This window comes from Mobula birostris, chromosome 4 (genome assembly GCF_030028105.1).
Source record: "Mobula birostris isolate sMobBir1 chromosome 4, sMobBir1.hap1, whole genome shotgun sequence".
In the NCBI taxonomy this organism is placed as follows: domain Eukaryota; kingdom Metazoa; phylum Chordata; class Chondrichthyes; order Myliobatiformes; family Myliobatidae; genus Mobula; species Mobula birostris.
In genome coordinates, this window is record NC_092373.1 from 208,500,280 (window position 1) to 208,524,864 (window position 24,585).

Below are 24,585 nucleotides of genomic sequence, written 5' to 3' on the forward strand. Positions count from 1 at the left end.
TGGTTGCCACAAGAGGACACAGGTTTAAGGTGCTGGGGAGTAGGTGCAGAGGAGATGTCAGGGATAAGTTTTTTTTACGCAAAGAGCGGTGAGTGCGTGGAATGGGCTGCCGGCAACCGTGGTGGAGGCGGATATGATAGGGTCTTTTAAGGGACTTTTGGATAGGTACATGGAGCTTAGAAAAATAGATGGCTATAGGTAAGCCTAGTAATTTCTAAGGTCGGGACATGTTCGGCACAACTTTGTGGGCTGAAGGGCCTGTATTGTGCTGTAGGTTTTCTATGTTTCTATCTGCTTGGTAGTGGGATCCCATAGGAGATGGCGGAAGTTACGGAGAATTGTGTGCTGGGCGCGGAGGCTGGTGGGGTGTTAGGTGAGGACAAGAGGAATCCTATCCCTAGTGGGTTGGCAGGAGGATTGGATGAGGCCGGACATGCATGAAATGGAAGAGATGCAGTTGAGGGCAAAGTTGATGGCAGAGGAAGGGAAGCCCCTTTCTTTGAAGGAGGACATTTCATTCTCTCTGGAATGAAAAGCCTCTTCCTGAGACCAGATGCGGCGGAGACAAAGGAATTGAGAGAAGTGTTCTTGCAAGTGACAGGGTGAGAAGAGGTATAGTCCAGGTAGCTGTGAAAGTCTGTGGGTTTGCAATGGCCATCAGTGGATAAGCTGCCTCCAGAGATAGAGACTGTGAGATTGAGAAAGGGGAGGGAGGTGTTAGAAATGGACCAGGTAATTTTGAGGTCAGTGTGGAAGCTGGAGGCAAGAGTTGAAGAAGTCGACAAGCTCTGCACGGGTGCAGGAAACAGCAGCAATGCCATCGATGTAGCACAAGAGAAGTTGGGGAATGACACCAGTGTACGCTTGGAACGTAGACTGTTCCACATAGCCGACAAAAAGACAGGCATAGCTGGGACCCTTGTGAGTGCCAATGGCTACACCTTTGTCTGAAGGAAGTGGGAGGAGCCAAAGGAGAAATTATTAAGAGTGAAGACAAGTTCCGCCAGACGGAGGACATTGGTTGCGGAGGGGAATTGTTTGGGTCTGGTGTCCAGAAGGAAACAGAGAGCTTTCAGGCCTTCCTGGTGAGGGATGAGGTGTATAGGGACTGGACATCCATAGTGAAAATAAGATGCTCGGGGCCAGGGAACTTGAAATCATTGAATAGATCAAGAGCTTGTGAAGAGCATAGGAAGGGACTGAACCAGGGGGAAATAAAACAGAATCAAGGTATGCAGGAACAGGAACAAGCAGAAACAATGGGCCTACATGGAATAGTTTCCTTTCTTCTGCCTCTCTCCCTTCTTGAAGAATGGAGCAACATTTATAATTTTCTAGTCTTCCGGAACCATTAAGGAATCTAGTGATCCACAATCTCTTCAGCCAGCTCTTTCAGAACACTGGGGTGTAGACCATCTGGTCCAGGTGACTTATCTACCTTCAGACCTTTCAGTTTCCCAAGGACCTACAATCTACAAACTGGCAACTTCACACACTTCATGACTCCTAACACCTGGAACTTCCACTATTCTGCGCATGTCTTCCACAGTAACATTTGTGAGGCCCATTTTGGAGCATTATGTGTGGTCTTGGTCACTACAGTGGTGCTAGAAAGTTTGTAAACCCGTAGATAAATAATACAAAAAAAATTAGACTTGCTCATTTATTTGAGAAAAATTATCCCATATGTGTATTTTTTGGGAAAAGTATGTGAACCTCTGGGGTAATACCTTCCACAAAAGCTATTTGGAGTCAGGTATTCCAATCAATGAGGTATGGGTTGTAAAGGTGCCCTGCCCTATAAAAAAATTCACACAAAGTTAATGACAGAGCCTGCTCTTCTCAAGAAAGATCTGTTTCTGTGCACAATGCCTCGATCAAAACAACTTTCGGAGGACCTTAGAAGAAGAACCGTGCATGAAGCTGGAAAAGGCTACCAAAGCATTTCTAAAGACCTGAATGTTCATCAGTCCACAGTAAGAAAGAGTCTACAAATGGAGCAAACTCAGTACTGTTGCTACTCTCCCTAGGAGTGGGCGTCCTGCAAACATCACACCGAGCACACTGTGCAATGCTGAAGGAGGTAAAAAGAACCCAAGGATCTGCAGAAATCTCAAAAACTTGCAAAAGTCTCTGCTCATGTCCACTACAAGAAAAACACTGAACAATAATGTGTTCATGGAAGGACACCATGGAGGAAACTGCTGCTCTCAAAAAAAAATTGCTGCACGTCTCAAGTTTGCAAAAGACCACCTGGATGTTCCACAACACTTATGGAACAACACACTATGGACAGATGAGACAAAAGTTGAACGTTTTAGCAGAAATGAAGACTGCTATGTTTGGAAGAAAAAGGACACTGCACACCAACACCAAAACCTCATTCCAACTGTGAAGCATGATGGAAGGAGCATCATGGTTTGAGGCTGCTTTGTTGCCTAGGGCCTGGATGGCTTGCAATCATTGAAGGAACAATGAATTCAAAATTACATCAAGATATTTTATTTGAGAATGATAGGGTAGCAGTCATTCACCTGAAGCTTAATGGAAGTTGTATCATGCAACAAAACAATGATCCGAAAGACAAGAGTAAATCATCATTAGAATGGTCTAAAGAGAAGAAAATTCCTGTTTTGGAATGGCCGAGTCAAAGTCCTGACCTCAATCCTATAGGAGTGTTGTGGAAGGACCTGAAGCAAGCAGTTCATGCAAGGAAGCCCACCAACATCCCAGAGTTGAAGCAGTTTTGTAAGGAGTAATGGCCCAAAATTCCTCCAAGCTGATGAGCAAGACTGATCAACAGTTACTGGAAATGTTTGGTTGAAGTTATTGTGGTACAAGGGGTTCACACCAGTTACTGAAAGCAAAGGTTCACATACTTTTTCCAATAAATACACGTAAAATTGGGTCATTTTTCTCAATAAATAAATGAACAAGTATAATGATTTTGGTGTTATTTATTTAATTTTGTTCTCTTTACCTAGTTTTAGGCGTGAAGATCTGATCAACTTTTATGTCATATTTATGCAGAAATAGTGAAAATTCTAGAGGGTTCACAACTCTCTGGCACCACTGTACCTACAGGAAAGATGTAAATAAGATTGAAAGGGTACAGATAAAATTGACATGAATGTTGGTGGGTCTGGAGGACATGAGTTATAAGGAAAGATTAAATAGGTTAAGAGGTTTGATTACAGGTATATAAAAATTATGAGGGGTGAATGCAAACAAACTTTTTCTGCTGAGGATAGGTGGGACTACAACCAGAGGTTAAGGGTGAAAGGTGAAATGTTTAAGGGAAACTTGAGGGGAAACTACTTAACTTAGAGGGTTGAGAGTCTGGACCGAGCTGCCAGCACAAGTGGTGCATGTTTGCTCAATCTCAATCCTTAGGCGAAGTTTGAACAGGTACATGGAGAGTAGGGATATAGAGCATTATTGTCCCAGTGCAGCATTTTAAATGGTTCGGCACAGATCAGGTGGGTCAGATGCTGTACTTCTCAATGACTTCTTGTGCTGGGGCAGCCCACAGGAGTTTCCACATATTCCAGCTCCAACACAGCGTGCCCGAAATACCCAGCAGACAAACCACACATGGCACAGACACACACAACGGCAGACAAACCACACATGGCACAGACACACAACAGCACAAACTGCACATGGCACAGACACACACAACGGCAGACAAACCACACATGGCACAGACACACACAACGGCAGACAAACGCACAGACAACACAACAAGATCCCAGAGGAAATCGTGGTAACTGGGATGAGCAGAGCTGGTTCCTCGACAGTCCATAGACAAGGTGGGATGAATGGCCCGTACAGGTATGAGAACATGTACACTCACCTGCAGGTTTAAAACACCTGTATTCACATGCTGTGTCATACACCGAGGCTGTGCGGTTAGGCGGCAACAGATACTGCCATAGAGAGGCAACCAGAAGGAACACTCCTCTGCAAGAGAGAGAGAGAGAGAGAGAGAGGTGGAAGAATGTACGAGCCTGACGTGAGCGAGAGACGGCGGAAAGGGGGGAGAGGGAGAGGGAGAGGGCAGGGGGAGACAGGGCAGGGGGCGAGAGGGGGCGGGGGAGAGAGAGGGCAGTGGGAGAGAGAGGGCAGGGAGAGAGAAGACGGGGAGACAGAGTGAGGGGGAGACAGGTAAGGGGCAGGGAGAGAGAAGACGGGGAGACAGAGTGAGGGGGAGACAGGTAAGGGGGAGAGAGAGGGAGGACAGAAAAGGAGGAGAGAGGGGACAGAGAGAGAGGGGGCTGAGGGGGGCAGAGAGAGGGGAGCAGAGAGAGGGTCAGAGGGGGGCAGAGAGAGGGGGCAGAGAGGGGTAGGGGCAGAGGGAGGCAGGGGCAGAGGGGGGCAGGGGCAGAGGGGGGCAGAGAGGGGTAGGGGCAGAGAGAGGGTCAGAGGGGGGCAGAGAGAGGGGGAGTGGGAGAGGAGTGGAGGGGGAGAGAGAGGGAGAAAGAGAGATCAGGTGGAGAGAGAGAGAGAGAGACGGGGGAGAGAGCAAGAGCAACACTCACAACACGCTGGAGGAACTCAGCAGGTCAGGCAGCATCAGTGGAAAAGATCGATCGATGTTTCGGGCCGAAACCCTTCATCAGGACTGAAGAGGGAAGGGGCAGAGGCCCTATAAAGAAGATGGGGGAGGGTGGGAAGGAGAAGGCTGGTAGGTTCCAGGTGAGAAACCGGTAAGGAGAGAGATAAAGGGGTGGGGGAGGGAAGCAGGGAGGTGATAGGCAGGAAAGGTGAAGAAGGAATAGGGGAAAACACAATGGGTAGTAAAAGGAGGCAGAACCATGAGGGAGGTGATAGGCAGCTGGGGGAGGGGGCAGAGTGAAATAGGGATAAAGGAAGGGAGGGGGAGGGAATTACCGGAAATTACCCGTCCCTCCCTCGCCCATCTCTCCCTCCCCTGTCTCTCGCTTCCTGTCTCATTCTCTCTCTCCCTGTCTCACTGCCTCCCCTATTCACTCCCTTTGTCTTTCCCCTGACCGGTTTCTCACCTGGAACCTACCAGCCTTCTCCTTCCCACCCTCCCCCCACCTTCTTTATAGGGCCTCTGCCCCTTCCCTCTTCAGTCCTGACGAAGGGTTCCGGCCCGAAATGTTGACAGATTGTTCCCACGGATGCTGTCCGACCTGCTGAGTTCCTCCAGCTTGTTGTGAGTGTTGCTTTGACCCCAGCATCTGCAGATTATTTTGTGTTTGAGAGAGAGCAAAAGAGAGCCAGTGATGGGAGAGAGGGAGGGGAGACAGAGAGAGAGAAAGAAAGGGAGGGTGAGGGGGAGATATAGATATAGAGAGACGGGATATATATAGAAGAGACAGGGAGCAAGAGAGAGACGGGCAGAGAGTAACAGTAGTTGGGGAAAATACTTGAAGCTGTCATTAAGGAGGAAATAGCGAAACATTTAGCAAGGAGTGGTTCCATTAGACAGACACAACATGGATTCAGAAAGGGCAGGTCCTGTTCAATGAACTTACTGGAGTTCTTTGAGGACATCATGAGTGCAGTGGATAGAGGGGACCAGGTGGATGTCATATACTTGGATTTCCAGAAGGTGTTCGATAAAGTGCCACACAAGAGACTTATAAATAAGATTCCGATGCATGGAGTCGGAGGAAGTGTATTGGCATGGATAGTGGATTGGTTATCCAATAGAAGGCAGAGAGTCGGTATAAATGGGTGTTTCTCCAGTTGGACTGAGTGTAGCATAGCAAAATTTGCTGAGTGGAAAAGTAAATTGTACAGAGGATGTGGAGAGTCTGCAGACGGATAGAGATAGGTTAAGTGAGTGGGCTAAGGTCTGGCAGATGGGATACAATGTTAGTAAATGCGAGATCATCCACTTTGGAAGGAATAACAGAAGAGCAGATTATAATTTAAATGGTGAAAGATTGCAGCATGCTGTTGTGCAGAGGGACTTGGGAGTGCTTGTTCATGAATTGCAAAACGTTGGCTTGCAGGTGCAACAGGTTATTAAGAAGGCAAATGGAATGTTGGCCTTCATTGCTGGAGGGATTGAATTCAAGAGCAGGGAGGTCATGCTGCAACTATACAAGGTACTGGTGAGGCCGCACCTGGAGTACTGTGTGCAGTCTGGTCTCCATACTTGAGGAAGGATATACTGGCTTTGGAGGCAGTGCAGAGGAGGTTCACCAGGTTGATTCCAGGGATGAAGGGGTTAACCTGTGAGGAGAGATTGAGTCGCCTGGGACCATACTCTCTGGAATTCAGAAGAATGAGAGGGAATCTTATAGAAACATACAAAATTTTGAAAGGGATTGATAAGATAGACGTAGGAAAGTTGTTTCCATTGGTAGGTGAGACTAGAACTAGGGGACACTGCCTCAAGATTCAGGGAGAAGATTTAGGACAGAGATGAGAAACTATTTTTCCCAGAGAGTGGTGAATCTGTGGAATTCTCTTCTCAGGGAAGCAGTTGAATATATTTAACTAAATATATTTAAGATACAGTTAGATAGATTTTTTACACAGTAGGGGAATTAAGGGTTATGGGGAAAAGGATGGAGCTGAGTTTACGGACAGATCAGCCATGATCTTATTGAATGGCGGGGCAGGCCGAATGGCCTACTCCTGCTCCTATTTCTTATGTTCTTATGTTGACAGGAGAGAGCGAATGTCTGTCTCCCACCCCTGTCTTCTAAGGCCGAGCTAATTATGAATTCAATCTTTCAACGTTCCAAGGAATGTGGTAAACTGCAGACAGTATTGGACTCTGCCCAATTCACCACATGCACATTATTTCCCACCATCAGTAGTAGCTACAAGTAACACTAACTCAAGAAGACAACATCCATTTTCAAAGTTTCCCACCACCCAGGCCAGACCATCATACTATTGCACAGGAAGTATACAGCCTGTTGTCCCACATCACCAGACTTCCCTTCAACCATTCACTTCTTGAATAAACCCTAAACAGTACAATTTAGCACCACTTTTTGAGGGGTGAATGAATTCTTTTTTCCTCAGGGTTGGGGAATCAGGAACTAGATAGTATAGGTTTACAGTGAGAGGGGGGAAGTTACAACTGGAACTTGAGGGACAACTTATTTTACCCAATTTGTAGTGTGCATACGGAGTGAGCTGCCAGAGGAAGAGTTTGAGGCAGATACAATAACAACTTTTTAAGGACATATGGATATGTATATGGATTGGGAAGGTTTAGAACTTTGGGCCAAATACACACAAATGGAACCATCTTGAACGGGGCATCTTTGGTCAGCATGGGCCAGCTGGGCCCATTTCTGTGCTGAGACTATGACCGTATCTTAAAGCAAATCTGATTTAAACTTCCCCCTTTACTATTTCGTGCTCTTTGGTACTTAATATTTCCACCCTAGGTTAAGAGGTTCTGACTCTCTATCTTATCTGTCTTTCACAATTGATAAGCTTCTGTCTCTTTGGGCCGAAGGGCCGGTACTTGTGCTGTTTTGCTCTATAAGATAAGCTGTGAGAAAGATATGGACAGAAAAGCAGAAAAAGCATTAGAAAGTGAGACAGTGAGACAAAGAATGAAACTTACCACTTCCGACAACCTTGAGACTGTGTGTTCGGAAACTGCTGTGGACCGCTGAAAGAGACAGGCTGGTGTGGGCTAAAAGGTGATATTTTGGGCCCCTGTAATTTAAGGTAAGAAAGGAGATGCATTTTAAGTAACTTTTCTGCCCTGCACTCACTGAGCACACACACTTAAAACCCACATTCACATGCTGCAAGCCCAGAGACCCAAGAAAGACTCTGCTGATCTGGAAACTGGAGTAAAAACCAAACTCCTAGAGGAATTCTCAGGTCAAGAAAACAACAAAGGGATGAGACACTGAATGAAGAACATTCTTCCGCCTCCACAGATGCTCTTCAACTCTGAGTTGCTCCAGCAGTCTGCAAATACAAAGCCTCTTTGTTAGATAGGTCCAAATGGCACACACACACCCACTTTCTCAACAGCTGTCAAATTTCCAGTAATAATTAATTTCCCCTGAAAGTTTCAGCTGGAATTGTGTCCTTCACTGCCTCTGCTTCAGATCGATCAGCCTCTACACCTCATCTCTCTGGTTGCCATAAATCATCACCTTGCCGAATCCACTCGGCCTCACAGCCAAAGTATCATACGTCACAGAAACAGGCCCATTGGACAGTGCCAATAATTATCATCTGTACTAACATTCTTCACCTGCACCTTGGTGAGTCAAATGCTTGTGCAAGATCATTGGAGCCCAGTCCCATTTGCCTGAGTTTGGCTCATATCCTTCTAAATGGACATTGCGTAGGTAGAAGAAATGAGTTTTGTTAGGCATTAAGTACGAGTTAAAATTAGTTCAGCACAACAATGTGGGTCAAGGGGCTGTACATATCTGTGTTCTCTGTTCTAAAAGTTGTTAATATACCTCCTCAACCACTTCCTCTGGCAATTCATTTAGTTAACTCAAGGGTAACTCAAAAGAAGTTAACTTGAGGGTCAACTGAATAAAAGTTATCCCTCGAGTTCCTAATATATACTTCCCCTTCTCATTTTCCAATGCCCTGCAGTTCTTGACTCCTTAATCTTGGGAGAAAAGACCCAGTGCATTAAAACTACCTGTGCCTCCATGGTTTTAGACACCTCTGCAAATCACCTTCCAGTCTCTTGTGCTCCAGTGAATGAATTCCAAGACTGTTCAATCTCTCCCTATAATTTAGTCCCTTAAATCCTGGCAACATAATTGGAAATTTACTCTGCACTCCTTCCAATTTAAGGTAGGGTGACCAAAACTGAACACATTAATCCAAATGCAGCCTCCCCAATTTATAACTGTGATGTAAACTCCCAACTTCTGTACTGAGTGTCCTGACTGAAGGTCAGCATGCTGAAAGCTGCTTTTCAACTCCCTGTCTGCCAGTGACCCCACTTTCAGGTAACCATGCACCTGTACTTCACTAACACCACAAACATTATAAAACAGGCCATAATCAGCATGGTTTCCTCAAGGGAAAATCATGCCCGGAAAATCTGTTGAAACTCTTCGAAGAAATTTCAAGTAGAATAGACAAAAGAGAATTGGTTGATGTACTTGAGTTTTCAGAAGGTCTTTGACAAGGTGCCACATATGAGGTTGCTTAACAAGCTACGAGCCTAAGGTATTACAGGACAGCATGGATACAACAGTGGCTGATTGGCAGGAGGCAAAGTGCGGGAATAAAGGGAGCCTCTTCTGTTGGCTGCCAGTGACTCGTGGTGTTCCACAGGGGTCTCTGTTGTGACTGATTATTTTGACATTCTATGTCCAGAACTGGCTTGCCCACAGAAGGCAAAGAGTGGTTGTAGACGGGTCATATTCTGCATGGAGGTTGGTGACCAGTGGTGTGCCTCAGGGATCTGTTCTGGGACCCCTACTCTTTCTGGTTTTTATAAATGACCTGGATGAGGAAGTGGAGGGATAGGTTAATAAATTTGCTGATGACACAAAGGTTGGGGGTGTTGTGGATAGTGTGGAGGGCTGTCAAAGGTTACAGCAGGACATCGATAGGATGCAAAACAGGGCTGAGAAGTGGCAGATGGAGTTCAACCCAGTTAAGTGTGAAGTGGTTCATTTTGGTCGGTCAAATATGATGGCAGAATATAGTATTAATGGCAAGACTCTTGGCAGTGTGGAGGATCAGAGGGATCTTGGGGTCTGAGTCCCTAGGACACGCAAAGCAGCTGCGCAGGTTCACTCTGTGGTTAAGAAGACGCATGGTGTATTGGCCTTCATCAGTTGTGGAATTGAGTTCAAGAGCCGAGAGGCAAGACTGCGCAGGTGCGTGACGTCAGCCAGTATAGCACGAAAGATTTAAAAAGAAGACCGCCATATCCAGCGGACAGTTGAGTGAGAGGCAGCAGAGTGATAGGGCTTTGGCTCAACGGGCTTAGGCGGTAATGGGACGAGGCAAGATAGGTTTACCTGTGTTATTTGGCCAGTGTTCTGTGCTTGGTGTCGGACGTGGGAGGTCCTGGAGTCTTCCAGCCTCCCGGATGGTCATATCTGCACCAGGTGTGTCGAGCTGCAGCTCCTGAGAGACCGAGATAGGGAACTGGAGATGCAGCTCAATGACCTTTGCCTGGTCATGGAGAGCGAGGAGGTGATAGAAAGGAGTTATAGGCAGGTGGTCACACCGAGGCCACGGGAGACAGACAAGTGGGTCACAGTCAGGAGGGGGAAGGGGAAGAGTCAGGTGCTACGGAGTACCCCTGTGGCTGTACCCCTTGACAATAGGTACTCCTGTTTGAGTACTGTTGCAGGGGACAGCCTACCTGGGGAAAGCAACAGTGGCCGTGCCTCTGGCACAGAGTCCAGCCCTGTGGCTCAAAAGGGTAGGGAAAGGAAGAGGAAGGCAATAGTGATAGGCGACGCTATAGTTAGGGGCGTCAGACAGGCGATTCTATGGACGCAGGAAAGAAGCGCAGATGGTAGTCTGCCTCCCAGGTGCCAGGGTCCGAGATGTTTCAGATCACGTCCAAGATATCCTGCAGTGGGAGGGAGAACAGCCAGAGGTCGTGGTACATATTGGTACCAATGACATAGGTAGGAAAAAGGTGGTCCTGAAAAAAGACTACATGGAGTTAGGAAGGAAGTTGAGAAGCAGGACCTCAAAGTTAGTAATCTCCGGATTGCTGCCTGTGCCACGTGACAGTGAGTATAGGAATAGAGTGAGGTGGAGGATAAATGTGTGACTGAGGGATTGGAGCAGGGGCAGGTGTGGCCTGTACAAAAAGGATGGGTTGCACTTCAATCCCAGGGGGACCAGTATCTTTACTCCCAGGTCAAAAGCTTTAAATTCCTCGGGGTCAATATCACAAATGACCTGACTTGGTCCAACCAAGCAGAGTCCACTGCCAAGAAGGCCCACCAGCGCCTTTACTTCCTGAGAAAGCTAAAGAAATTTGGCCTGTCCCCTAAAACCCTCACTAATTTTTATAGATGCACCGTAGAAAGCATTCTTCTCGGGTGCATCACAATCTGGTATGGAATTTGTCCTGTCCAAGACCGAAAGAAGCTGCAGAAGATCGTGAACACGGCGCAGCACATCACACAAACCAATCTTCCGTCCTTGGACTCACCTTAAACTGCACGCTGTCGGAGCAGTGCTGCCAGGATAATCAAGGACGCGACCCACCCAGCCAACACACTTTTCATCCCTCTTCCCTCCGGGAGAAGGCTCAGGAGCTTGAAGACTCGTACGGCCAGATTTCTGAACAGCTTCTTTCCAACTGTGATAAGACTGCTGAACGGATCCTGACCTGGATCTGGGCCGTACCCTCCAAATACCCAGACCTGCCTCTTGGTTTTTTTTGCACTACTTTACTTTCCCTTTTCTATTTTCAATTTATGATTTATAATTTAAATTTTTAATACTTACTATTGATTTGTACTCCAGGGAGCATGAAGCGCAGAATCAAATATCGCTGTGATGATTGTACATCAATTGTTTGGCAACCATAAAGTATAAAGTATCCTGGCGGGGAGGTTTGCTAAGGCTACTGGGCACAGTTTAAACTAGAATTGTTGAGGGTAGGAACCAAACTGAAGAGACGGAGGAAGAGGCGGTTGGCTCACAAATAGAGAAAGCTTGTAGACAGTGCGAGAGGGAGGATAGGCAGGTGATAGAGAAGGGACACGCTCAGACCGAAGGTTTGAGATGTGTCTATTTTAACACAAGGAGTATTGTGAACAAAGCGGATGAGCTTAGAGCGTGGATCAGTACTTGGAGCTATGATCTGCTGGCCATTACGGCGACTTGGATGGCTCAGGGACAGGAATGGTTACTTCAAGTCCCTGGTTTTAGATGTTTCAGAAAGGACAGGGAGGAAGGCAAAGGAGCTGGGAGCGTGGCACTGTTATCAGAAAAGGAGGATGTCATGGAGGGATTGTCTACGGAGTCCCTGTGGGTAGAGGATAGGAACAGGAAGGGGTCAATAACTTTACTGCGTATTTTTTACAGGCCACCCAATAGTAACAGGGATATCGAGGAGCAGATAGGGAAACAGATCCTGGAAAGGGGTAATAATAACAGAGTTGTCGTGATGGGAGATTTTAATTTCCCAAATATCGACTGGCATCTCCCTAGAGCAAGGGGTTTAGATGGGGTAGAGTTTGTTAGGTGTGTTCAGGAAGGTTTTTTGACACAATATGTAGATAAGTCTACAAGAGGAGAGACTGTACTTGATTTGGTATTGGGAAATGAACCTGGTCAAGTGTCAGATCTCACACTGGGAGAGCATTTTGGAGATAGTGATCACAATTCTATCTCCTTTACAATCGTATTTGAGAGAGATAGGAACAGAGAAGTTAAAAAAGCGTTTAATTGGAGTAAGGGGAATTATGAGGCTATCAGGAGAAAATTGGAGGCTTAAATTGGAAACAGATGTTCTCAGGGAAAAGTACGGAAAAAATGTGGCAAATATTCAGGGGATATTTATGTGGAGTTCTGCATAGATACGTTCCAATGAGACAGGGAAGTTATGGTAGGGTACAGGAACTGTGGTGTACAAAGGCTGTAATAAATCTAGTCAAGAAGAAAAGCTTACAAAAGGTTCAGAGAGCTAGGTACTGTTGGAGATCTAGAAGATTATAAAGCTAATAGGAAGGAGCTTAAGAAGGAACCTGGCAGGGAACATAAAAACTGACTGTAAAAGCTTTTATAGATATGTGAAAAGAAAAAGATTGGTTAAGACAAATGTAGGTCCCTTACAGTCAGAAACAGGTGAATTGATGATGGGGAACAAGGACATGGCAGACCAATTGAATAATTACTTTGGTTCTGCCTTCGCTAAGGAGGACATAAATAATCTTCCGGAAATAGTAGGGGACAGAGGGTCCAGTGAGATGTAGGAACTGAGGGAAATACATGTTAGTAGGGAAGTGGTGTTAGGTAAATTGAAGGGATTAAAGGCAGATAAATCCCCAGGGCCAGATGGTCTGCATCCCAGAGTGCTTAAGGAAGTAGCCCAAGAAATAGTGGATGCATTAGTGATAATTTTTCAAAACTTTTTAGATTCTAGATTAGTTCCTGAGGATTGGAGGGTTGCTAATGTAACACCGCTTTTTAAAAATGGAGGGAGAGAGAAACCAGGGAATTATAGACCGGTTAGCCTAACATCGGTGGTGGGGAAACGCTAGAGTCAGTCGTCAAAGATGTGATAACAGCACATTTGGAAAGCGGTGAAATCATCGGACAAAGTCAGCAGGGATTTGTGAAAGGAAAATCATGTCTGACGAATCTCATAGAATTTTTTGAGGACGTAACTAGCAGAGTGGATAGGGAAGAACCAGCGGATGTGGTATATTTGGATTTTCAAAAGGCTTTTGACAAGGTCCCACACAGGAGATTAGTGTGCAAACTTAAAGCACATGGTATTGGGGGTAAGGTATTGATGTGGTAGCGATGCAGGTGGATGCTTTCCTGGTGTCATGGATTCTTGATTAACTGACTGGCAGACCACAGTACGTGTGCTTGCAACACTGTGTGTCCGACAGAGTAATCAGCAACACTGGGGCTCCACAGGGGACTGTCTTGTCTCCCTTTCTCTTCACCATTTACATCTCGGACTTCAACTACTGCACAGAGTCTTGTCATCTTCAGAAGTTTTCTGATGACTCTGCCATAGTTGGATGCATCAGCAAGGGAGATGAGGCTGAGTACAGGGCTACGGTAGGAAACTTTGTCACATGGTGTGAGCAGAATTATCTGCAGCTTAATGTGAAAAAGACTAAGGAGCTGGTGGTAGACCTGAGGAGAGCTAAGGCACCGCTGACCCCTGTTTTCATCCAGGGGGTCAGTGTGGACTTGGTGGAGGATTACAAATACCTGGGGGTATGAATTGACAATAAACTGGACTGGTCAAAGAACACTGAGGCTGTCTACAAGAAGTGTCAGAGCCGTCTCTATTTCCTGAGGAGACTGAGGTCCTTTAACATCTGTCGGACAATGCTGAGGATGTTCTACGAGTCTGTGGTGGCCAGTGCTATCATGTTTGCTGTTGTGTGCTGGGGCAGCAGGCTGAGGGTAGCAGACACCAACAGAATCAACAAACTCATTCGTAAGGCCAGTGATGTTGTGGGGATGGAACTGGATTCTCTCACAGTGGTGTCTGAAAAGAGGATGCTGTCCAAGTTGCATGCCATCTTGGACAATGTTTCCCATCCACTACATAATGTACTGGTTGGGCACAGGAGTACATTCAGCCAGACTCATTCCACCGAGATGCAGCACAGAGCGTCATAGGAAGTCATTCCTGCCTGTGGCAACCAAACTTTACAATTCCTCCCTTGGAAAGTCAGACACCCTGAGCCAATAGGCTGGTCCTGGACTTATTTCCTGGTGTAATTTACATATTACTATTTAATTATTTATGTTTTATTACTATTTAATTATTTATGGTGCAACTGTAACGAAAACCAATTTCCCCTGGGATTAATAAAGTATGACTATGACAATGTGGATAGAGAATTGGTTGGCAGACAGGAAGCAAAGAGTGGGAATAAACGGGACCTCTTCAGAATGGCAGGCAGGGACTAGTGGGGTACCGCAAGGCTCAGTGCTGGGACCCCAGTTGTTTACAATATATATTAATGACTTGGACGAGGGAATTAAATGCAGCATCTCCAAGTTTGCTGATGACACGAAGCTGGGCGGCAGTGTTAGCTGTGAGGAGGATGCTAAGAGGATGCAGGGTGACTTGGATAGGTTAGGTGAGTGGGCAAATTCATGGCAGGTGCAATTTAATGTGGATAAATGTGAGGTTATCCACTTTGGTGGCAAAAACAGCAAAACAGATTATTATCTGAATGGTGGCCGATTAGGGAAAGGGGAGGTGCAACGAGACTAGGGTGTCGTTGTACACCAGTCATTGAAAGTGGGCATGCAGGTACAGCAGGCGGTGAAAAAGGCGAATGGTATGCTGGCATTTATAGCGAGAGGATTCGAGTACAGGAGCAGGGAGGTACTACTGCAGTTGTACAAGGCCTTGGTGAGGCCACACCTGGAGTATTGTGTGCAGTTTTGGTCCCCTAATCTGAGGAAAGACATCCTTGCCATAGAGGGAGTACAAAGAAGGTTCACCAGATTGATTCCTGGGATGGCAGGACTTTCATATGATGAAAGACTGGATCGACTAGGCTTATACTCTCTGGAATTTTGAAGATTGAGGGGGGATCTGATTGAAACGTATAAGATCCTAAAGGGATTGGACAGGCTATATGCAGGAAGATTGTTCCCGATGTTGGGGAAGTCCAGAACGAGGGGCCACAGTTTGAGGATAGAGGGGAAGCCTTTTAGGACTGAGATGAGGAAAAACTTCTTCACACAGAGAGTGGTGAATCTGTGGAATTCTCTGCCACAGGAAACAGTTTAGACCAGTTCATTGGCTATATTTAAGAGGGAGTTAGATATGGCCCTTGTGGCTAAAGGGATCAGGAGTATGGAGAGAAGGCAGGTACATGGTTCTGAGTTGGATGATCAGCTATGATCGTACTGAATGGTGGTACAGGCTCGAAAGGCCGAATGGCCTACTCCTGCACCTGTTTTCTATGTTTCTATGTAAGGAAATTAGGAGAGCCAGAAGGGGCCATGAGAAGGCCTTGGTGGGCAGGATTAAGGAAAACCCCAGGGCATTCTACAAGTATGTGAACAGCAAGAGGATAAGACGTGAAAAAATAGGACCAATCAAGTGTGACAGTGGGAAAGTGTGTATGGAACCGGAAGAAAAAGCAGAGGTACTTAATGAATACTTTACTTCAGTGTTCACTATGGAAAAGGATCTTGGTGATTGCAGTGATGACTTCCAGCAGACTGAAAAGCTTGAGCATGTAGATATTAAGAAAGAGGATGTGCTGGAGCTTTTGGAAAGCATCAAGTTGGATAAGTCGCCGAGACTGGATGAGATGTACCCCAGGCTACTGTGGGAGGCGAGGAAGGAGATTGCTGAGCCTCTGGCGATGATCTTTGCATCATCAATGGGGACAGGAGAGGTTCTGGAGGATTGAAGGGTTGCGAATGTTGTTCCTTTATTCAAGAAAGGGAGAGGAGATATCCCAGGAAATTATAGACCAGTGAGTCAGTAAGCTGATGGAGAAGATTGTGAGAGGCAGGATTTATGAACATTTGCAGATGTATAATGTGATTAGGAATAGTCAGCATGGCTTTGTCAAGGGCAGGTCGTGTCTTACGAGCCTGACTGAATTTTTTGAGGATGTGACTAAACACATTGATGAAGGAAGAGCAGTAAATGTCGTGTATATGGATTTCAGCAAGGCATTTGATAAGGTACCTCATGCAAGGCTTGCTGAGAAAGTAAGGAAGCATGGGATCCAAGGGGACATTGCTTTGTGGATCCAGAACTGGCTTGCACACAGAAGGCAAAGAGTGATTGTAGACGGGTCATATTCTGCATGGAGGTCGGTGACCAGTGGTGTGCCTCAGGGATCTGTTCTGGGACCCCTACTCTTTGTGATTTTTATAAATGACTTGGATGAGGAAGTGGAGGGATGGGTTAGTAAGTTTGCTGATGACACAAAGGTTGGAGGTGTTGTGGATAGTGTGGAGGGCTGTCAGAGGTTACAGCAGGATATTGATTGGATGCAAAACTGGGCTGAGAAATGGCAGATGGAGTTCAACCCAGATAAGTGTGAAGTGGTTCATTTTGGTTGGTCAAATATGATAGCAGAATATAGCATTAATGGTAAGGTTCTTGGCAGTGTGGAGGATAAGAGGGATATTGGGGTCCGAGTTCATAGGACACTTAAAGCAGCTGCGCAGGTTGACTCTGTGGTTAAGAAGGCATACGGTGTATTGGCCTTCATCAATCATGGAATTGAATTTAGGAGCCGAGAGGTAATGTTGCAGCTATCTAAGACCCCACTTGGAGTACTGTGCTCAGTTCTCGTCGCCTCACTACAGGAAGGTGTGGAAACTATAGGAAGGGTGCAGAGGAGATTTACAAGGATGTTACCTGGATTGGGGAGCATGCCTTATGAGAATAGGTTGAGTGAACTCGGCCTTTTCTCCTTGCAGCGACGGAGGATAAGAGGTGACCTGACAGAAGTGTAAAGATGATGTGAGGCATTGATCATGTGGATAGTCAGGGGCTTTTCCCCAGGGCTGACTTGGCTAGCATGAAAGGGCACAGTTTTAAGGTGCTTGGAAGTAGGTACAGAGGAGATGTCAGGGGTAAGTTTTTTACGCAGAGAGTGGTGAGTGTGTGGAATGGGCTGTTGGCGGTGGTGGTAGAGGCGGAAACGATAGTGTCTTTTAAGAGACTCCTGGATGGCTACATGGAGCTTAGAAAAATAGAGGGCTTTGGGTAAAACCTAGATCGTTCTAAGGTAGGGACATGTTCAGCACAGCTTTGTGAGCTGAAGTGCCTGTATTGTGCTGTATGTTTTCTATGTATCTATGTTCATACAGGGTACCGGTGAGGCCACATCTGGAGTACTGTGGGCAGTTCTGGTCTCCATACTTGGGGAAGGATATACTGGCTTTGGAGGTGGTGCAGAGGAGGTTCACAAGGTTGATTCCAGGGATGAAGGGGTTAACCTATGAGGAGAGATTGAGTCGCCCAGGACTATACTCCCTGGAGTTTAGAAGAATGAGAGGGGATCTTAGAGAAACATACAAAATTTTGAAAGGGATAAATAAGATAGACGTAGGAAAGTTGTTTCCATTGGTAGGTGAGAGTAGATTCAGGGGAGAAGATTTAGGACAGAGATGAGGAGACACTGTTTTTCCCAGAGAGTGGTGAATCTGTGGAATTTTCTGCCCAGGGAAGCAGTTGAGGCTTCTTCACTAAATATATTTAAGAAACAGTTAGATAGATTTTTACATAGCAGGGGAATTAAGGGTTATGGGGAAAAGGCAGGTAGAGGGAGCTGAGTTTACGGACAGATCAGCCGTGATGGGCCAGATGGCGTACTCCAGCTCGTATTTTGTATGTTCTTGTGTTCTTATTAAAGGATGTTTCCCATGGTGGGGGGAGTCCTGGAAAAGAGGGCACAGCCTCAGGATAGAGGGGCATCCATTTAAAACAGAGATGCGGAGAAATTTCTTTAGCCAGAGAGTGGAATTATTATCACAGACAGCTGTCAACACCAGATCGTTGGATGTATTTAAGGCAGAGCTTGATAAGTTCTTGACTGGACACGGCATCAAAGGTTACGGGGAGAAGGCCAGGGAGTGGGGCTGAGGAGGGAAAAAAGGATCAGTCGTGACTGATTGTTGGGGCAGACTCGACAAGGCACATGACCTAATTCTGCTCCGATATCTAACCGTCTTTAGGTCTTTCAGCTCGTTGAGCACCTTCTCTCTTATAATAACAACTGCACTCACTTCTCTTCTCTCTCGCCCTTCAACCTCTGGCACACTGCTAGTGTCTCCCACAGTGAAGACTGATGCAAAATACTCATCTAATTGATCTGCCATTTCTTTGTCCCCCATTGTTATTTCTCCAGCCTAATTTTCCAGCAGTCCTATATCCTCATCACTCTCTTATTTAATACTTAGCCAGGACCAACAGGGACAGCTTCTTTCACCAGGCTATCAGGCTGCCTAATTCATGGTGTCACAACTGTATTTCTATATTATATTGACTATCCTGTTGTACATAATATTTATTATAAATTATTATAATTGCACATTGCACATTTAGACAGAGATGTAACGTAAAGATTTTTACTCATGTACATGAAGGGGAACGTCGACTCAGACCATGAGAGGCCTGCGTCGGGCATTTTCATGCCTTACAAGGCGCAGATTGGAAGTCTGTGTGGGGCGCCACTCCTCGCACAGACACTAGAGCAATGTGTGATTAAGTGCCTTGCTCAAGGGCACAAACACGCTGCCACAGCTGAGGCTCAAACTAGCGACCTTGAGATAACTAGACGAACACCTTAACCACTTGGCCACGTGCCCAACATGAAGGACGTAAGTAATAAAGTCAACTCAATTCAATTATATACTTGAAAAGGTTTTTTCTGTCGACATTGATATTGTTTACTAGCTTGCTTTCATATTTCATCTTGTCCCTCCTAATGATTCTTTCAGCTGCTCTCTGTAGATTTTTAAAAGGTTCCCAATCCTCTATCACTTCACTTTTTTGCATTGTTGTATGCCCTCTCTTTTGCTTTTACATTAGCTTTGACTTCCCTTGTCAACCACAGCTGTTTTGTTTTGCCACTTGAGTATTTCCGTGTTTTTGAAATACATATATCCTGCATCTTCCTCATTTTTCCCAGAAACTCACGCCATTGCCACTCTGCTGACATCCCTGCCAGCAGCTCCTTCCAGTTTACTTTGGCCAACTCCTCTCTCGTACCACTGTAATTTCCCTTCACTTTAGGTTGCATCTGGAAATTCCAGTTGGTGGACAATTTCTGCCCATGCCGCTCCGACGTATTGGGAAATTATGTGCTCGGCAGTTTACAGCAGTGATTTGCCTTTGCCTTCTGCCGGGTGAGTTTAAAGACATCACCACCTCTGTAATTTCCCTTACTCCACTGAAATACTGCTACGTCAGACTTCGCTTTCTCCCTGTCAAATTTCAAGTTGAACTCAATCATTTTGTGATCACTGCCTCCTCAGGATTTCCTTACCTTAAGCGCCCTAATCACCTCTGGTTCCTTACATAACACCCAATCCAGTATAGCTGATCCCCTGATAGTCTCAACGACAAACTGTCCTAAGAACCCATCTCGAAGGCATTCAACAAATTCACTCTCTCGGGATCCATTACCAACCTGATTTTCCCAATCTACCTGCATGTTAAAATCTCCCACGACTATCATAACATCGCCTGTTGACATGCCTTTTCTATTTTCTGTTGTAATCTGTAGTCCACCTCCCAGCTACTGCTGCGAGCCTGTATATACAGTGGGAGCTACACAGCCTGTATATAACTACCATCAGGGTCCTTTTACCTTTACAGTTTCTTAACTCAACCCACAAGGATTCAACATCTTCCAATTCTATGTCACATCTTTCTAAGATTTGATGCCATTCTTTACCAGTAGAGCCACACCACCCCCTCTGCCTACCTTCCTATCCCTCCGATACAACGTATAACCTTGGACATTCAGCTCCCAACTACAACCATCCTTTATCCACGATTCAGTCATGGCCACAAAATCATACCCAACAATCTATAGAAGTGCTACGAGATCATCCATTATTTCTTATACTACGTAAAATTGAAAGTTGAAATGTTTAAGAGGAACATGCGGGAAACCCCTTCATTCAGAAGAGTAAGAGTGGGAACAAGCTGCCAGCACAAGTGGTGGATGCAGGTTGGATTTCAACACTTAAGGAAATTTGGATTGGTACATGGAGGAGAGGGTATTGAGGGCTGTGGTTCAAGGGCAGGTGTACGGGATTCTGCAGATTAATGGATTGGTTTGGACGAGATGGACTAAAGGGCCTGTTTCTATGTTGTCGCATTGTATGACACGATGACTTTTTGTGCAGTAACATACCTGACAGGCAAAGCTGGCAGCAAGATGGGACTTGTGCCTCCATTAGACACAGAACTTTCTCCTGCGATGTCCAGCCCAGCTCGAATCCTTCTTCCTGAGGAACGTCCCAGTGAGCTGCTTAGCTTGCTCGCAAACTTTCTCGGTGCACTAGCGATGGAGAAGTCTTCGTCCATACAACAGCTATATAACTCCAGCTTCAGTTCAAAGTCAGGTCCAACACTGGGACTAACAAAACGTTAGAATGACAGAAAGGCCACAGTAAACAGAGGCGAGCAGCAGATGGCAGCACTGCTAACAACAGTTCCAAATGCATAAAACAGAATTGGTGCTGTAATAACCACTATACCACTGGGCTGTAATGACCACTATGCTACTGTGCTGTAATAACCACTATACCACTGTGCTGTAATAACCACTATACCACTGTGCTGTAATAACATCTATACTACTGTGCTGTAATAACCACGATACCACTGTGCTGTAATGACCACTATACTACTGTGCCATAATAACCACTATTCTGTACTGTAATAACCACTATTCTGTACTGTAATAACCACTATACCACTGTGCCGTAATAACCACTATACTGCTGTACTGTAAAAACCACTATTCTGTACTGTAATAACCACTATTCTGTACTGTAATAACCACTATACCACTGTGCCGTAATAACCACTATACTGCTGTACTGTAATAACCACTATACTGTACTGTAATAACCACTATACTGCCGTGCTGTAATGACCACTATACCGCTGTGCTGTGATAACCACTATATTACTGTGCTGTAATAGCCACTATACCACTGTGTTGTAATAACCACTATACTACAGTGCTGTAATGACCACTATACCACTGTGCTGTCCCTATGCAATCACAGAATGAAACAGCCCACTTCATGCACACCAAATCTGCTGTTTATTTAAACTGATCATATTTAGGAAAAAACACTAACCATCTACCCTATCTATATACCTTAAAATTTTACAAACCTTCATGTTCTCCCCTTAACCTCTGTCATTCCAGTCAGTTCACATCTCTATGGTGCAGACTGTAGAAGATAGAACAGTACTGCACAGGAATTGACCGTCAGTCCACAATGTTGTGCCAAACCAAATTAATCAACTGGCCAAGTAAACTCATCTCTTCTGCCCAGGTGTATTACAGGTAAAGGTGAACTCAGAGCATGGATCAGTACATGGAACTTTGATATTGTGGACAATACAGAGACTTCAGGAAGGGTGTTTAATGCCCCAGGGACTCAATGTTTTAGGAAAGATTGCAAGGGAGGTAAAAGAGGTGGAGAGAATTGCACTATTAATCAGGAACAATATCACAGCTGCAGTCTGAGGGTACATAATGGAGTGTACATGGGTAGAACTCAAACACAGAAAGAGTGTAATCACACTGATGGGACAGGATCGTACAACAGAACCCCCAATAGCCACTGGAACAAACATGCAGGCAGATTTAAGAAATGTATAAAAACAATAAGATTGTTGTCACGGGGAGGACTTCAATTCTCTGATATAAACTGGGTCCTTCGAAGAGCAAGAGGTTTAGATGGGGCTGAATTTGTTAACTGCATCAAGAGGGTTTCTTAATTTAATATGTATTGAGTCCAACAAGAGGAGGGGTTACACGAGTGTATTGGCATTGGGTAATGAGCCTAGACAGGCGACGGGCCTTTGAGTGGATAAACAGTTGGGAAACAGTGACCACAATTCCTAATTTTTAAGAAAGCTATAGATAAGGATAAGTATGGACCTTGTGGGAGAGTATGAAACTGGAGGAGGGAAAATTATGACAGTATCAGGTAGGAACTAGGGAGAGCTAATTGGGAACAGCCATTTTTGGGCAAGTCAACATCCCAGAGGACTGGAAGATTGCAAGTGTCAATCCACTCTTTAAGAAGGGAGGAAGAGAAAAAAAAAGAAAATGATAGGCCAGTTCGCCTACCCTCAGCGGTTGGGAAAGTGTTAGAGTCTATTACCAAGGATGAGGTTCTGGGGTGCTTGGAGACCAATGATAAAATAAGTCAAAGTCAGCATGGTTTCTGTAAAGGGAAATCTTGCCTGGCAGATCCGTTAGAGTACTTCGAGGAAGTAACCAGCAGGGTGGACAAAGGAGAGGCAGTGGATGTCATTTACTTGGATTTCAGAAGATGTTTGATAAGGTGTCACACTCAAGGCTGCTTAACAAGATAAAACCCTATGGCAGTAAAGGAAAGATACTGGCATGGATAGTGGAATGGCTGACAGGCAGGAGGCAGTGAATGGGAATAAACGAGGACTTTCTAATTGGCTACCAGTGACTAGTGGTATTGCTCAGTGGGCCAGTATTGTGACCACTGCTTCTCACAATGTTTGTCAATGATTTAGATTATAAGACCATAGTTCCATAAGACATAGGAACAGAATTAGGCCCATCGAATCTGCTCCGCCATTCAATCATGGCTGATCCTTTTTTTTTTCTCCTCCTCAACCTCAGTTCCCGGCCTTCCATAACCTTTGATGCTATGTCCAATCAAGAACCTATCAATCTCTGCCTTAAATACACCCAAAGACCTGGCCTCCACAGCTGCACGTAGCAACAAATTCCACAAATTCACCACCCTCTGACTGAAGAAATTTCTCTGCATCTCTGTTTTGAATGGAAGTCCCTCTATCCTGAGGCTGTGCCTTCTTGTCCTAGACTCTCCCACCATGGGAAACATCCTTTCCACATCTACTCTGCCTAGGCCTTTCAACATTCAAAAGGTTTCAATGAGATTCCCCTCATCCTTCTGAATTCCAGTGAGTCCAGACCCAGAGCCACCAAACGTTCCTTGTATGATAATCATTTCATACCTGGAATCATCCTTGTGAACCTCCTCTGGACCCTCTTCAATGCCAGCACATCTTTTCTAAGATGAGGGGCCCAAAACTATTCACAATACTCGAGGTATGGCCTCACCAGTGCCTTATAAAGCCTCAGCATCACATCCTTGCTCTCGTATTCTAGACCTCTTGAAATGAATGCAAACATGGCATTTGCCTTCCTCACCACTGACTCAACCTGCAAGTTAACCATCAGGGCGTTCTACACAAGGACTCCCAAGTCCCTCTGCATCTCAGATTTTTGCATTTTCTCCCCATTTAGAAAATATTCCGCACATTTATTTCTACTACCAAAGTGCATGACCATGCATTTTCCAACATTGTATTTCATTTGCCACTTTCTTGCCTATTCTCCTCATTTGTCTACGTCCTTCTGCATCCTACCTGTTTCCTCAACACTATCTGCCCCTCCACCAATCTTGCAGTAGATGTGGTGTACTTGGATTTTCAGAAGGCCTTTGAAAAGGTGCCACACATGAGGCTGCTTACCAAGTTCAGAGCCCATGGTATCACAAGAAAGTTACTGGCATGGGTAGAGCATTGGCTGATTGGTAGGAGGCAGTGAGTGGAAATGAAAGGATCCATTTCTGGTTGGCTGCCAGTGACTAGTGGTGTTCTGCAGGTGTTGGGACCACTTCTTTTTATGCTGTATATCAATGAGTTAAATGATGGAGTAGATGGCTTTGTTGCCAAGTTTGCAGATGATACGAAGATTGGTGGAAGGGCAGGTAGTGTTGAGGAAACAGGTAGGATGCAGGACTTAGACAGATTGGGAGAATGGGCAAGAAAGTGGCAAATGAAATACAATGTTGGAAAATGCATGGTCATGCACTTAGATAGTAGAATTAAATGTGCAAAATATTTTCTAAATCGGGAGAAACTCCAAAAATCTGAGATGCAAGGGGACTTGGGAGTCCTTGTGCAGATCAACCTAAAGGTTAACTTGCAGGTTGAGTCAGTGGTGAGGAAGGCAAAGGCAATGTTAGCATTCATTTCAAGAGGTCTAGAATACAAGAGCAGGGATGTGATGCTGAGGCTTTATAAGGCACTGGTGAGGCCTCACCTTGAGTATTGTGAACAGTTTTGAGCTCCTCATCTGAGAAAAGACGTGCTGGCATTGGAGAGGGTCCAGAGGAGGTTCACAAGGATGATTCCAGGAATGAAAGGGTTATCATACGAGGAAC

The 24,585-nt window shown here is 45.4% G+C and overlaps 1 protein-coding gene across 4 annotated transcripts in view; it reads right to left on the reverse strand.

The window, feature by feature from the left end:
- Positions 1-24,585, reverse strand: part of rtkna (rhotekin a) — a 152,277-nt gene that overhangs the window by 75,436 nt on the left and 52,256 nt on the right. For all 4 annotated transcript variants that reach the window (XM_072256862.1, XM_072256861.1, XM_072256864.1 and 1 more), the window contains exons 6-8: positions 20,520-20,744; positions 7,568-7,662; positions 3,857-3,963 (exon numbers count right to left, since the gene is read on the reverse strand). In XM_072256862.1, the coding sequence (XP_072112963.1) occupies positions 3,857-3,963; positions 7,568-7,662; positions 20,520-20,744 (427 nt within the window). The remainder of the gene's footprint in view (positions 1-3,856; positions 3,964-7,567; positions 7,663-20,519; positions 20,745-24,585) is intronic.